Source organism: Musa acuminata, chromosome BXJ2-10, assembly GCF_036884655.1.
Source record: "Musa acuminata AAA Group cultivar baxijiao chromosome BXJ2-10, Cavendish_Baxijiao_AAA, whole genome shotgun sequence".
Classification (NCBI taxonomy): domain Eukaryota; kingdom Viridiplantae; phylum Streptophyta; class Magnoliopsida; order Zingiberales; family Musaceae; genus Musa; species Musa acuminata.
The window spans coordinates 24,982,708-24,996,595 of record NC_088347.1 but is presented as its reverse complement, the minus strand read 5'-3'; the positions used below and the strand labels follow the sequence as shown (position 1 = coordinate 24,996,595).

General features: G+C 36.1%; 1 protein-coding gene across 2 annotated transcripts; it reads left to right on the top strand.

Annotated features, from left to right (window-relative positions):
• Positions 1-123: 123 nt before the first annotated feature.
• LOC104000748 (CLP protease regulatory subunit CLPX1, mitochondrial) lies at positions 124-11,711 on the top strand. Of its 2 annotated transcripts, XM_018819707.2 has the most exons (14): positions 124-1,045; positions 2,763-2,824; positions 2,985-3,082; positions 3,232-3,315; positions 3,491-3,537; positions 6,631-6,705; positions 6,788-6,865; positions 8,940-8,996; positions 10,140-10,210; positions 10,297-10,396; positions 10,505-10,672; positions 10,742-10,864; positions 10,993-11,273; positions 11,406-11,711. In XM_018819707.2, exons 1-13 carry the CDS (start codon positions 236-238, stop codon positions 11,224-11,226), a joined length of 2,007 nt encoding a protein of 668 aa, XP_018675252.2. In that variant the 5' UTR covers positions 124-235; the 3' UTR covers positions 11,227-11,273; positions 11,406-11,711. The 2 variants fall into 2 exon arrangements, 1 of the variants encoding a protein (XP_018675252.2); XR_672870.3 differs by lacking the exon at positions 11,406-11,711 and having other exon boundaries at positions 125-1,045; positions 10,761-10,864; positions 10,993-11,132.
• The last annotated feature ends 2,177 nt before the right edge of the window (positions 11,712-13,888 follow it).

Sequence of the window (13,888 nt, the reverse complement as noted above, 5' to 3'; positions counted from 1 at the left end):
GTTCCCCACCGTTGGTTCTCTGATATATCATCCGTGGGCCCCCTTCTTATGGCGGTGATTCAGCGAGTTACGAAGAGGTGAGACTTTCGGGCGGCTGCTATCCAGAACAAAAGCGCGCACCATTTCACGCACGCCCAAATTCGACCACATCAATTCGATCCCCTCCGCTGTCTGAATTAATTTCCTTTCCCTCTTTTTCATTTTTTCTTTTTTTTTTCATTCTCACTTTTTTTCGATGTCTGGAATCCTCCGCTGCAAGAAGCTTCGCGACGCCGCGACGCGCGCTGCCAGGAACGCCGCCGAAACCCGCTACCGCCTCCACCAGTGCTCCGCGATCTCCACCCTCCGCCGCCGCCTCGTTCACGCCTCCTCCTCTGCCCCGCGCCGCCCTGGACTCCTCCGTCACGATCGCCACAAGTGGGATGGCGGTGGCGCCGACGAGTTCCACACACGCCGCATCCGCGCCGAGGCTCACTGTCCTCGCTGCTCCAAGCACATGAGGGTCCTCTTCCCCAACCGTTTCTCGCCAACTGTCACTGGCGACGGAAGTGGCGACTACGGCGCAGAGCGCCATGCCGTAAACTTATGCCCTAGATGCAAGACCGCCTACTCCTTTAGCCCCCATGAGCTCGTTCCTCTCCAGGGCACTTTTGTGGAGATCGGCCGCGTCCGAGGCCCCAATCCGGAGAAGTATAGATGCGAAAGCGAGGAGAACGGGATTCGGGCTAAGAACCGGTTTTGGAAGGCACTTAGATCATTTTACGGCGGAGATTCGCCGGAAAATTGGCCGGCCGTACCGGGCCCTCCGGAGGTGCACGGGTCGGCGGTGCAGCCACCGCCCTGCTCGGCGTTCCCTATGAATTCGAACGTGGTGAGGGTGGCTGGACCTGGCGGGGAAAGGGGAACAGATGAGTCCGGCGGCGGGGGAGGCTTTGGTGGTTTGGAGGGGTGGGGAGGGTCAAATTTGGGGAAAGATATGCCGACGCCCAAGGAGATCTATGAGGGGCTCGATAAGTATGTGATTGGGCAGGAGCACGCAAAGAAGGTATAATTTCTATCGGTTTTATTGACATACGATCTCTGGATCTTTAGGGCCTGTAGAATAGATTTCAGGTATGTAAAATAGATTTGCTTTATGTTTCTTTCATCTTGCTTTTTGGTGATTCTCAAACAAGTTTTACCTATTGGCGCAGCATGATTTTGAATCATGCAGATATTGCGATAACTAGTTATAATTTGATTTATAGATGGATATGGTTTTAACCAGCCTGTGTTCTTAGTAAACTGACAGATAATTTTCTGCAGAACTTCCGATTACTGCTCATGTTTTTAAATTTCAGTATAACAAAATTAATTCTGTCTAATTTCAGTTTTTTTTCTCTTTCACCTTATATTATATAAAGACCAGTGTATTTTCTTTCTTCTTCTTTTTGTTTGATGAAAGGATGGGTTGATTAGCCAGCATCTACTAATAAGCTATGCATGTTCTATAATGTAAAAGATAAAGTGAATTGCAAGTAGAATTGCAGATAAGCTTATCAGGACACATGATCTTCTACTATCTCAATTCATATTAACTTCAAAATGCTTAAGCCAAAATAGCTAAGACTTTTGAAGTGTTTTAATAACCATGGTTTAAAATAACAGTCAGACTGGTATATGTTTGTCTGTATTTAGTTGTCTAACCAACTAGTGGTTGTGGATCTCACAGCCAGGCACCAATTTGTATACTGATAAGTTTTAATATTTTTATTATTTAATTCAGCAATGCTGGGCGGTACAAGTCTATGTATCAAATACAGTGCTAGTCCAATAGGTTGTTGAAGTCGATAGTTGGACCCTTATTTAAAACCATGCCAATAACATTTAACCCCATCGCATTTTAGGAGATTGTTCTTTTTGCCCACATTTGGTTACTCTTTGAGTTTGATCAATCTGATACTCTTTAAGAAATTTTGCCCCATTTGGATTGTAGATTCAAACATTCTTCTGTTTCTGTCTTTCTGACGTGCCTCCAGATAGCTATAATCAGGATGAAGAAAGTGCTCTGAATCTCAGTCTTCAGAGTCATCTCAACCCAGTCACCCCACAGCTCCATTACATCTGTCGAGAAGTTCCTTACCTTTGTTTCTTTGCTTAATGCTATCCCAAACTTTTTTTGTGAAGCTGCAATTGATCTCCATGTATTCTCCAAAAAGCATCCTATTCCAAACTTTATGGGGCTACCTTCAACAGTTCAATAATGAGTTTGACTTATGTAGTTGTCTTCCATATTGGTTATGCAGGCTCTCGCCTTAGATCATCATTATTTTAAAGTTTTAGCAGGCATTGAATTGGTTAAATCTTTCCTCGACATTCATTGAATTTTGTCAGAAATTCTGCTTAGATAGAAGAAAAGAAAATTTAGGATCTACATAAATGTTGGAACATCCTCAAGATGTTCTTCAGTAATTTAATTCTTCTATGACTGCAAATACATTCACGGAGATGAGCTTCATATCAGATCAATAGTTAAAACTTGCAAAAGAGATGTTCTGTCATGGTATTTAATGAGCCAAGTAAAGTTCATATTGTATTTCATGCCACATTTCTTACCAAAACATTGATTTTTTTGTGATTAACATCTTTGTTGATTATATCAAATAATTTACCTGGATAGTTAAACAACAAGAAATGCCTATCTTGCGATTCGATGCTTGAGCTGCATGGTGTCTGGGTTTTATTTGCCTAGTGTAATTTCTTAACATAAAGAACGACTGCAGGTGCTTTCTGTGGCTGTTTACAACCACTACAAAAGAATATATCATGCATCCTTACAGAAAAGGTTAGTGATGCTTTCAGTTATTGTATCTCTGGTTTTATTAACTTGTTAATGTTGTCTCTTTAACTTTAAACACATAGACAGTTAAGTTCTATTGCTAGGTCATAAGAAGTTGCTTATCATCACGATGGCTCATAATGAATTGAATATTCCAAATGCCCAGTGCTGGAGTTGATTCGGAGAACCATGCAGAAGGTGATGATGATGATAATGTGGAGCTGGAAAAAAGCAATATACTCTTGATGGGACCTACTGGATCGGGTACATGATCTAACTTTTTATTCAAGTTTAATTGGATGGTTCACATGAGAGCTTTTGGTAGGTCCTACCTATCATCAACTTACAGAATATTACCCTTAAGTTGATTGGTTGGTGAGCTGACCTATTCAGTCATGCTTTCTATAAGACAGGGAAGACTTTACTTGCTAAAACATTAGCTCGCTTTGTGAATGTGCCCTTCATTATTGCGGATGCAACAACACTGACACAGGCAGGTCTTTTTATTGAATCCATTTTTTCACCTACTGTCTCTATAAACAGAAGCAGAGCACTATCGTGAGATTGTTTTTTTAAGTTTTCTTCAATCTATGATTTTATTGTTTTTCAGTTGAGGCTTAGTGTTTAGCAGCTATCATGATTTTGTTGTTTTTACTTTACCTTTGCAGGCAGGCTACGTTGGGGAGGACGTTGAATCCATATTGTACAAGCTGCTTATGGTATTTTCTTGTGCTAGTTGGTACATGGCTATAATGATTAAACTAATTGAAAATTATTATCTTTCATTCTTCAACATATAATTTTTAAACTCGTGGAGTAATATATTTTTCATTGCTTAACCCTTTTAGTTTGTTTGATGTTTAGTGAGTTTGTAGTGAATAATGTCTAATGCAGTTGCATGCCTAGTTGATATTGTCTAACACGGTTATATTCCAATTCCAGTGTCCATATACCTGAGAAATTTACTTCTGGGGCATGCTAAACCTGTGTGCTAATAACAGGAGACTTAGAGATGCCATATGTCTGAACATGGCTTGTTAACCTTCTTAATGAGGCTTCATCCTTTTGTCCAGCATGTGGGTTACCTCAATCATAGCTGTGCCATCTTCCTCTTGCCTCAACTTGGGCGTCTCTATACGACAATTCCTACAATTCAATGCTGTTACATGCAAATGCAACTTTAAAATGTAAAAACTCTTTGCTGTACTGATTATATTTTCTATTCATGGACCAGGATGGTAAAGTTTTGGATGGTAGTAACATTGTAATGTCTAGCAACTTTATAAGTTGGCAGAGACTGTGTTAAGAAAAATGGACCATCTACATTAATATAAAAATGATGATTGATCACACATCATAAAAGGAAGAAATGAACTCAAAGCAATTAGACAATCTAACTTTGCAAATAACATTCTTTCCTCTGGAGTGACAAATAAGGTGAGAGGCAGGTAGAACTTCAGCTGTGATTCATATCCCCAGTTATTGGCTTTTGGAGTGGTCATTAAGTCATCTGCGACTATAGGTTTCTCATGAATGATGATTTGTTTTTAAACTATCATAGCACAAAAGGAAATTGTATGAGAGACTGCAAAATTATCATTATGGTTCTTAGAATCAGTCAACACCATTCTGGATTGGGAAGGACCATATTGAATCTTAGTTTCATTCGGAATTGTTAGGTTCCAATTTGGATGGGCATGGTTGCTGTGTTTTAGTCAACTTTTAAACAGGTCAAGGAGTTAGGCTTGGTAGATTTCGATGCAGGTCAACCTGACCAGTCAAACCTAATAAAATACAATGGCAAAGAGAAGGGAGATGGTCAAGATGCCATCCTCCTTTCTCTTTGCCCTTTTTCTCCTTCCATCTTTCCCTCTGTGTTCTCTTTACCCTATATTTAGCCAATCCTGGCCTGTTAGTCCAACGTCACTAATCCTAACCCCACTCCTCCGAACCTTTTCTCCTGTCTGAATAAATGAGAAAATTAAATATCAACAAATTTCTTCATATTTCTTGTGATGTAAGTTCTGTGAAAGCCTTATTTGCACAAAGTTCTATTTGTGTAATAGGTTAATGCTGTTTTACCTTTCTTTGATGCTCTCTTGCAGCTGAAACTAGAGTCTAGAGTGGCTATTAGTAATTAGACATGCAAAATCTATCAAAACCAGTGCTACATATTTGAATTTGGTTTACTTAAAATAATGAGGATGAGCCGTGGTGCTACAGTCAAGGTTCGCCTTACCGATTTGAACTGGTGTATTGATCAGACGATAGTATGGTATGTATCATTCAGTATTGATGTATCGTGTGTCGATATGGTGGGGCGTACCGATGATACGGAAAAATGGCCGAAAATAGCACCAAGTTTTTTTTTTAAAATAGAAAAGTTAGATTAGGATTTTTGAAGTTGGAAATAAATATAAATTTAGTACAATTTTAGCAAAAATAATCTAAATTAAGAAAGAATAGCGGTACATATCTTTTTTGAGCTTTGAGGAGTAGCTTTATGGTATGTTCCGGATCGTCCTTTCGTTGATATTGAATTATCTACAAAGAAATGATTTGAATTGTTAGATTATTTGTTAAACAACTTAAACTTTAAGATTCAAATGAATCAAATAATCGATCGATTGATATACTTGGTTCTATCACTTAAAAGAACGATGGGATTCCACAGGCAGTGGATTAGGGTCCTTGATCTTATGTATCTGTATATCAATTTGATATGTTTGTCGGGTCTAATTTTGAAATTGATCCCACGACATAGTATACTGATACAACATATGTCATTGATACATCAATGTGATTATGGTCGTAGTTTGATTATCATGAACCACACGTGTTCGTGGTGGCTCCTAAGGCAAGTACAATGTGACATGTATTAGTGTGGAGCATAGAATGTCGGAACTTCTACTTTTGTCACGGATTTGCTGTTTTGTATCATAAGATTGAACATCGTATTGCTGCTCGGAGAAAAATAATCAACTATCACTGTATTATTGCTTGGAGAAGAATGACCAACTATCATGTCGAGCTTCATGATATGAATCTTGAGTAACATGCATAAAATATTGCTCCTCGATCCATACACCACTCCCAAACTATGTATATGGGATCATTGACTCCCTAACGTTGTCAGTTGAGGCACTATTGTCCACGTCGCTGTCATGTCTCCAGACCGAGTGGGTTGTTGAATGCGGTTGAAAAGAAGTCTATGTACCTGTAATTAGAAAGTTCTTCCTCTAACTTAGGTGTTAATTCTTGCTAATTAACCTTCTAAGCTTGATCCAATCCACAAATTGTAACTTTGTGAAGTTTTAAGAGAGTGTAAATGTGAAAATAAAAGAAATAAGTGGATGAGAAAGAGATTGAGAAACTCTAAGTGTTTGAGATAATGAAAGGGGATGAAAGAGGGGGAGGAAAGGGTTTAAAAATCCTATATATATATATATATATATATATATATATATATATATATATATATATATATATATATAAAATCGAAACCAGAACAACAAATCTCACTTTCTTGTTTTTTGTCAAGATGATCAATATGTTTTAAGAAGCTTTTGAGAGAAGCGTGATTCGTGAATCATTCATCAACCATGATTATGATGGACTTTTGTTGTCCATAAAATTTCCTCATTTTCCTTTCTTTTGATTTTATGATACTTGATGCATTAATGATCTTTTAGCCCCTTTTGTTGATCTCAATTTTAATAGCTAAATAACTTTGTTAGTTGTTACGATTCTGATTCTCATCTTTACAGTTTGTTAAGTGAATTTTCTTCATGCTTGTACTTTTTATTGGTTAGGTTGCTGATTTTAACGTACAGGCAGCTCAACAGGGAATTGTTTACATTGATGAAGTTGACAAAATCACTAAGAAGGTTAATGGCTAAATGGCTGATTTTTCTAACTCTAGGTTTGTTTAGAACTTAATAGTGATTTTGTTAAACATTCAATATGCAGTCTGAGAGCCTAAATATTAGTAGGGATGTATCTGGTGAAGGTGTTCAGCAGGCATTGCTGAAAATGCTAGAAGGAACTGTAAGTCATACATAATGCTGTTTACATGTGCATACCTACTAGTTCACATACCACGTTTGCTATTATGATCTCATCTAAATTTATGATATAAAATACTTGTCACCTCCTTTTCACATGCTTTCATTTGTTCCAGAAATTTTTAGTTGGAATATTCTTACACTTTCATTTGCGGTGCATCCTTTTCTACTGGATTTTTTGGACTTAACTGAAAAAGGAGTTTTTCAAGAAACAAGGGCCTCATAATATGCAAAACTTCAGGTTTTGTTCTTCACCAACTGCTCAAAATAGATTGTGTTGACGACCTTTGTGGATGATGTGATATAAATTGGCACCAGTGGGTTTACTTATATAGTTATATTTCGCCTGTCAAATTTGGAAATTCATTTTTTCGTGAATAACAATTACTTTAGCCATGTCTTCCTTGTTTCTAAGGGAAATATAATTTTCAGTTTTTGTATTATCTCTGACTTCTTTGAAACTGGAATGAGAAATTTAAGAAGCAATTGAGAAATAAAAAGGACTTTTCATGGATTGGACCTCAGAATCCAATGAGTAATGATACTTTAATTTTATTTTCTGAGTCATCGAGTCAAGAAAAATCCGCTGTAGTTTCGGCAAGAACAGAAATGAGATCATATAAGAAAAATTGAAACACAAGGACCAAATATGTTCAGATTGGTTAAACATGGAAACAAGAAGCAGAAAAGATATCAATCAAACACTTTGAATAACGCGTGGTTGCAATATCCAGGGTTTTGAAAATCTGATAGTCATGATCCCTGCGATTTTCATACCATGTCTGCGGGAGAAGAAGATATATATTTTGTAATTGGCTTTTAACATGAAATATGCATGGATATTAGATAAAATATCAGGGCACCTATATTTGCAAAAAACAAGATTCGCCGTACCTCAGCGTACCGCCCGATACAGGTGGTAGATACCGGTTCGACAAGGGATTGGTGTGGGTGGTATATATCAGTTTGTTGGTATGCCCCACTATACTGTGTACTGATATGTAGGTATGGCGGTTCGATATGTATTGTGTCAATGCCGGTCGGTACACCGGTACTGATAGGTAAGACAAACCATGGCAAAAAGATAATAATGTTTTCAATTTCTAATTTTTTTTGGTCAAGTGATCTATATACTTATTAAATATTTATTATTCAATGTTATTATTAAACATCTTGTTTTTTCATTTTTTTTAACTTATGATTTTTTTCTTAGTTTTTGCAATGTTGCAGTACATACTTGTTTGTCTGATCTTCTTGTCAATATCTTTTCCAACCTTTCTGGGCATCTGATACCTATCTCATCCCAATTTAAAAAACTTGGCAATTACTATAGGGCTTTACACCACTTGTTATACATAATCCTGCCGAAATTTGATGCCTACTTAGCTTTATTTTCCATGACTTGCGTGAAGTATGTGCTTCTGTTAGTATTTCAAGTATGTTCCATTTTGGTTGATCTGTGGTACTAGCTTGTTTTATTCTTGCTAAAACTTGAATTTCTTTTTTTAGTCACCAATTCTTGGTATTAATAGAGGACATTATCAGTGAAGTTTTCTATACATTCAGGACCATCTTCAGATATTTGTGGTCATGTATGTGTATATATGATAGCCAAAGGAAAGACGAACTCAGAGCTCATCATTGTAATTTTTGGAATTTTTTTAACCAAATATGATATATAGTTTTAAACCTAGTCTGGTAACAATTTAAAACACGTTAAGTCTGAACCGATGGTTATGGGCTCAACAACTGATAGTTTAAATTGCAAATGGTGATTTATCTTTCATAAGAATTATCTGAAAGTTATAAATCTTGAGGTCCTGAAACTCATTAGTGTTGTAAAATATTACCTAGTGTCCGTTTTTTGTATGACAATTTGTTCTTATCATGGTATATGTCATGCATGTGTCATAGATAATGAACGAGATAATTGCTCTGAGGCATTGATAATTTGGTTAGTCTTCTTGCACATGCAACCTTGACTTTCTGTATTGGAACCATGTGGAACTTCTTTTTGGTTTCTTACAAGGGTCAGTGTTTCATATTTGTTTGTGCAGATAGTCAATGTGCCTGAGAATGGGGCTCGAAAGCACCCTCGTGGTGACAATATACAGGTACACAGATGTGACATATTGTAAAATTTGAAGTGCTTGTGATTGTGTTGTAAAAATCTTGTTGATTATAAAATTCTTCATTATTGTTTATTGTTGAAGTCATGCTATTGCTTATTTCATATTGAGGTGCTAATGATGTGGTATGTCATCCTAAACTCAATTAAGTATTGTCACTAAATCCAATTGATGGAGTCTCAGAGAGCCATTGCACAAGATCTCAAATACTGGCTTGGCCAGTACTGGAAGGTATAGATCGGTACAGTGCCTGGTATTACCATTAATGCACCACAAGGTGTCGAAAGTGATATCGAACTGAGATTTTAAATCTAATCAGCATATTGATTTTTAACTTATATTTTGGAGTTTGCAGTATTGATGCAGTTTTCTGATTGGGTCTGTTATGCTGCCCAGGGTTCTAGTTCATGAAAAATTAAACATATTATTCAATATGGGTTCATGGACAAGTGAAAGAGAGCTGCATTATCTTTTGAACTTCATTGTATGTAGACAAGTTTTACTAATATAAGTTACAAAATCTGTATATTGGAGAAACCAGGAAACCTGCAGCTTGGAGGTCTTGGGAAACCAAGTTATAGTCTTTCACTTTCTGCTGTCCTTTTGTCAAAGGAACCATTGTGGAATATTTTCTCACTTCACATGTTCAAAGTTTTCAGGATCTCATGAAATCTTAACCATATCAACTTTATTGGTACCAAGTAACATTTTCAACTTCGTTGAAATATGAACACTGAGTTATTGGTAGTAGGCATTTCTTGAATTTGAGTGTTTAAATATGAACAATGAGTTGTATCCTTGCTTTTAGGTGTGGTATTTGTGTTCCTTTTTATGTTACTTGGACTACATTGAACCTGTAAGGCTTAATTTTTTAGATCTATTTGTAGAGAAAAATTGAAAAGTCACCTTGCTACTGAATAGGCAAGAAAGGTTACTATAGCAGTGACAGATGGAAATAAATAATTGATAGGAGTCAGCAATCTGACTCTCTTTTGCTTTTGAATCCTTCTATAATCTAAAAGTTCTTCGGTATTTCATTTGTCTTTTGAACTTCATTTATCTATTGGAATGGAGATTCATTATCTTGGTAATCTCATTTTCTAATTGATTCTTTCTTTTGTTTCACAGATAGATACGAAAGATATCCTCTTTATATGTGGTGGTGCTTTTGTTAATCTGGAAAAGACAATTTCAGAAAGGTATCATGAAGATAGACATTTGCAAATCTTTTTTAATGATGCTTACACATGCAATTCTCGTACCATAATTTTAATTGTTTAAACAGACGACAGGATTCTTCTATAGGTTTTGGAGCATCAGTTCGTGCAAACATGAGAACCAGTTGGTTAACAGATGATGTTGTGACATCATCTTTGTTGGAATCAGTAAGCATCAACAATTCCAAACAATTTGTTTTATTACAGCATTGTGATTTCAGTAATTCTTCGCCGCAGAACATTGTGATCTCACTAAGATGATTGTCATTATTTTAGGTTGAAAGTGGCGATCTTATAGCTTACGGGCTCGTACCAGAATTTGTAGGACGCTTCCCAGTACTGGTTAGTTTGTCAGCTCTAAGCGAGAACCAACTTGTTCAGGTTTTGATGGAGCCAAAGAATGCTCTTGGTCGACAGTATAAGAAATTATTTAGCATGAACAATGTAAGTATATGCGCACATGTAGATGATTTTGGTATTGGAAAAGCCGTTCTTCTTAACTTATGCTTCCAGGTTAAGCTGCATTTCACAGACGCCTCACTTTGTTTGATTGCAAAGAAATCAATGGCAAAGAACACTGGTGCACGAGGTCTAAGAGCTATTTTGGAAACTGTTCTTCTTGAGGCCATGTATGAGGTACTCTGACTAATTCTTGGCGATCTTTTACCTTAAGAGATTGACCTGCACCACACCATATCCTTACATGGAATGCCGCTTCAGATTTGCTTATGTGATTAATTCGTCAAAATGCAATTTGCTTTCAGATTCCAGATGTAAAAACCAAAGACGAAGATGAGCCAATAGATGCAGTTGTTGTAGATGAGGATGCGGTTGGCTCTGTAGACAGACCCGGCTCTGGAGCTAAAATTCTGCGTGGAGACGGTGCATTGGAACGCTACATCACCGACAGCAAGATTAAGGATCGTCCTGTTTTAGAGGGTGTGGAGGTTGAATCCGAAGGGGAGTCGGAGGACGCGTCCAGGGCCTTGGGCTTGTGAATTACCCCTACCCTACCCGAGCTTTGTACAATGTAACCAGCAGCATGGTATGACGCTATTCTTCCTAATGTCAAAGTATCGTCGGTGGGTTTATCGAGGCCTGTTATGCTGCCGCTGCATCATCTTTTGTTCGTCGCTAGTTAACTGCTGCAGAATGATGCCTCGACCTCCCTTCACAGGCTTCGCATGGGTGGTCTCGGTTGGATTGAGCAGCTTGCGATGCTTTGTAGTCGACCATTGGACGTTGTCCGAGAATGCATCTGACAATCCAGCAGCCTGATAATACAGCCAAGCTATCTGGTACGCGGTGCGGTGGCATCGAGTTACGGACAGAAAGGTAAGTGTATCCTTTTGACTCCATCTGCTTTATATTACGGGTTCTTTTACCCGGAACAGCAAATGTAAAGCCACTCCGCATCTCCATCGCCGCATCAACAGCTGAAACCAACCCAAGTAATTCTGAGATTTGTGGCATCTTGATTTTACTTTGAGTTTTGCCCTGTGCAATTGGTACCTGACTACATAGGAGAGAGAGAGAGAGAGAGGAATTTGAGGGTGATCTTGGATGTCATTAAATATATAGAAGATGTCGTACAGATGGAGGAAGCTCAAGAGAAGCAACATGACATTATGATTTTGTAACGGTAACACTCGAGTAATTCTAATTAATATATCAATACAAAATATAAAAATAATTAATATATTAATAAAATATAAATAATATATTATACATATTAAATTATAATTAACATATCAATAGAAATACAAATAATATATATGTTATTCTCATTTATTTGTGATGTCTATATTTTATAAATATGATAAATAAAATATACTTGTAAGATTGAGGTATATACTTTCCAAAAATATCATTCTCACTATTTTAATATTAAGCATGTATAAACATTAATATTTATGTTAAGCATAGTACAATAAATCAAAATGTGCTAGCATGAATATGAGGTTAAGTTATGGCAATGAGCATGCATATAATAATCATCGACCTTAAGTAAATCTGAATGATTTTGAACGTGATTAAAATAAGAAAATTTAAGTTTTAAACATAATGTATATAGAGGATAATAAGCGGCATCAATAGAGTAATAAAAAATTAAATGAAGATGTAAATAAAAAAGAGTGTTATATTAAATGTTGAGGTACATAATTGAAAAATAAATTTAGATAAAAAAAATCATCTTTGTCAAACTAAATTAAACTCAATTAAGATTATTACAATATTAAAATTATATTAGTAAAAGAAGAAAAACAATTTAAAAAGGCATAATGGGATTGAACCCAACACCTCAAGCCTACCTCCTAAGCACCTCTTCCTTAATTTTGATATAATCCTCTTTATCCAGTAGATAACCTATTGCTTTTTATTTTCTTCTTTATGCAATTCTCTTAGCTTCTCTTATGGAAACCATCAATCCCTAGCCCTAAATAGATAAGAAAAACTCAACTCCTCCCTTCCTATACATAGGGTTTCGATTTTATAAATTCTAAGTTTTAGCTAGTTTTGAGTAATCTAGACTTCAAATTTATCTTTGATTTTTGGATATGTTTTAGATGATTCTCCTATGTTCTAAGGCTTTGACGTTAATTTGAGAATGGTACATAGTTATTATTGTTTTAATATGTGGTACTTAGAATCTTTTATTTTCTGGGAAGGGATTGTTCAAGCTAAATTAATCCTCTTAGGAATATAATTAGACTCTGACATTTTGATATGTTTTAAAAAAGTTTGGAATTGAGTAAATATCACCTGCACCAAGATATGAGGTTTATAAATTCAAATAATCTCAACTAGTTTCGGTAGAATGGAATAGGTGTTGGTAATTGAATTAGGAGGATAAGTTTAGCCTCCAAATGATTCTGTTTTAAGCTGAATTTTGGTGTGTACTTAGTTTTATATATCTTCTAGTTTTATACAAAATTTTATGATAATTCAAGATCATTCAATCAGTTATAATAGTGAAGTAATATTGCTTTGTAAAATTGTGTGATGGTTTGATTGATGTTGGCTAGTTCATTTGATTATTGAGTGAATTGTTAGAAAATTTGATAGTGGAATCTAAATAAATTTTTAGGTTAAATATAATTTATCTTAGGAGAGATTTTATCAAACTTTTTTTTATGGATTATTGCTATGAATTATTATAAATCGTCGATTCAAAAAATATTGTTCTTAATTAATGTATCTCATGACCCTATGCTCTTAATTATTGCTCCATAGCATACTCGATTGACATATTCATTTTCAAGTTCAAATAGTAAGTATAAGTTTAATTCGTTGTAAAATAATAGTCGTATAGATCAAGGTATGCAATACTATACCATACCGGTGTTTCTAAGTTGGCTCGGTACGGTACGGTACCGGCATACCGAGCGGTACACCAGGGCGTACCGAGTGATACACCAGGGCATACCAAATAGTTTTATATATTTTCTTCTTTACTATAGCACTGCTACAGTGTAACACTATAGCACTGTAGCACGTTCCATCCGGTATCGGGCGGTACCATTCGATATTACATACCATGGTATAGATCATCATATGCATAATATCTTTTGTAAAACATGTGCTAAATGTGAATTATTTTGTAAACATAAAAACATATGAATTATAATAAAAATATTATGAATGCATACATATATAATG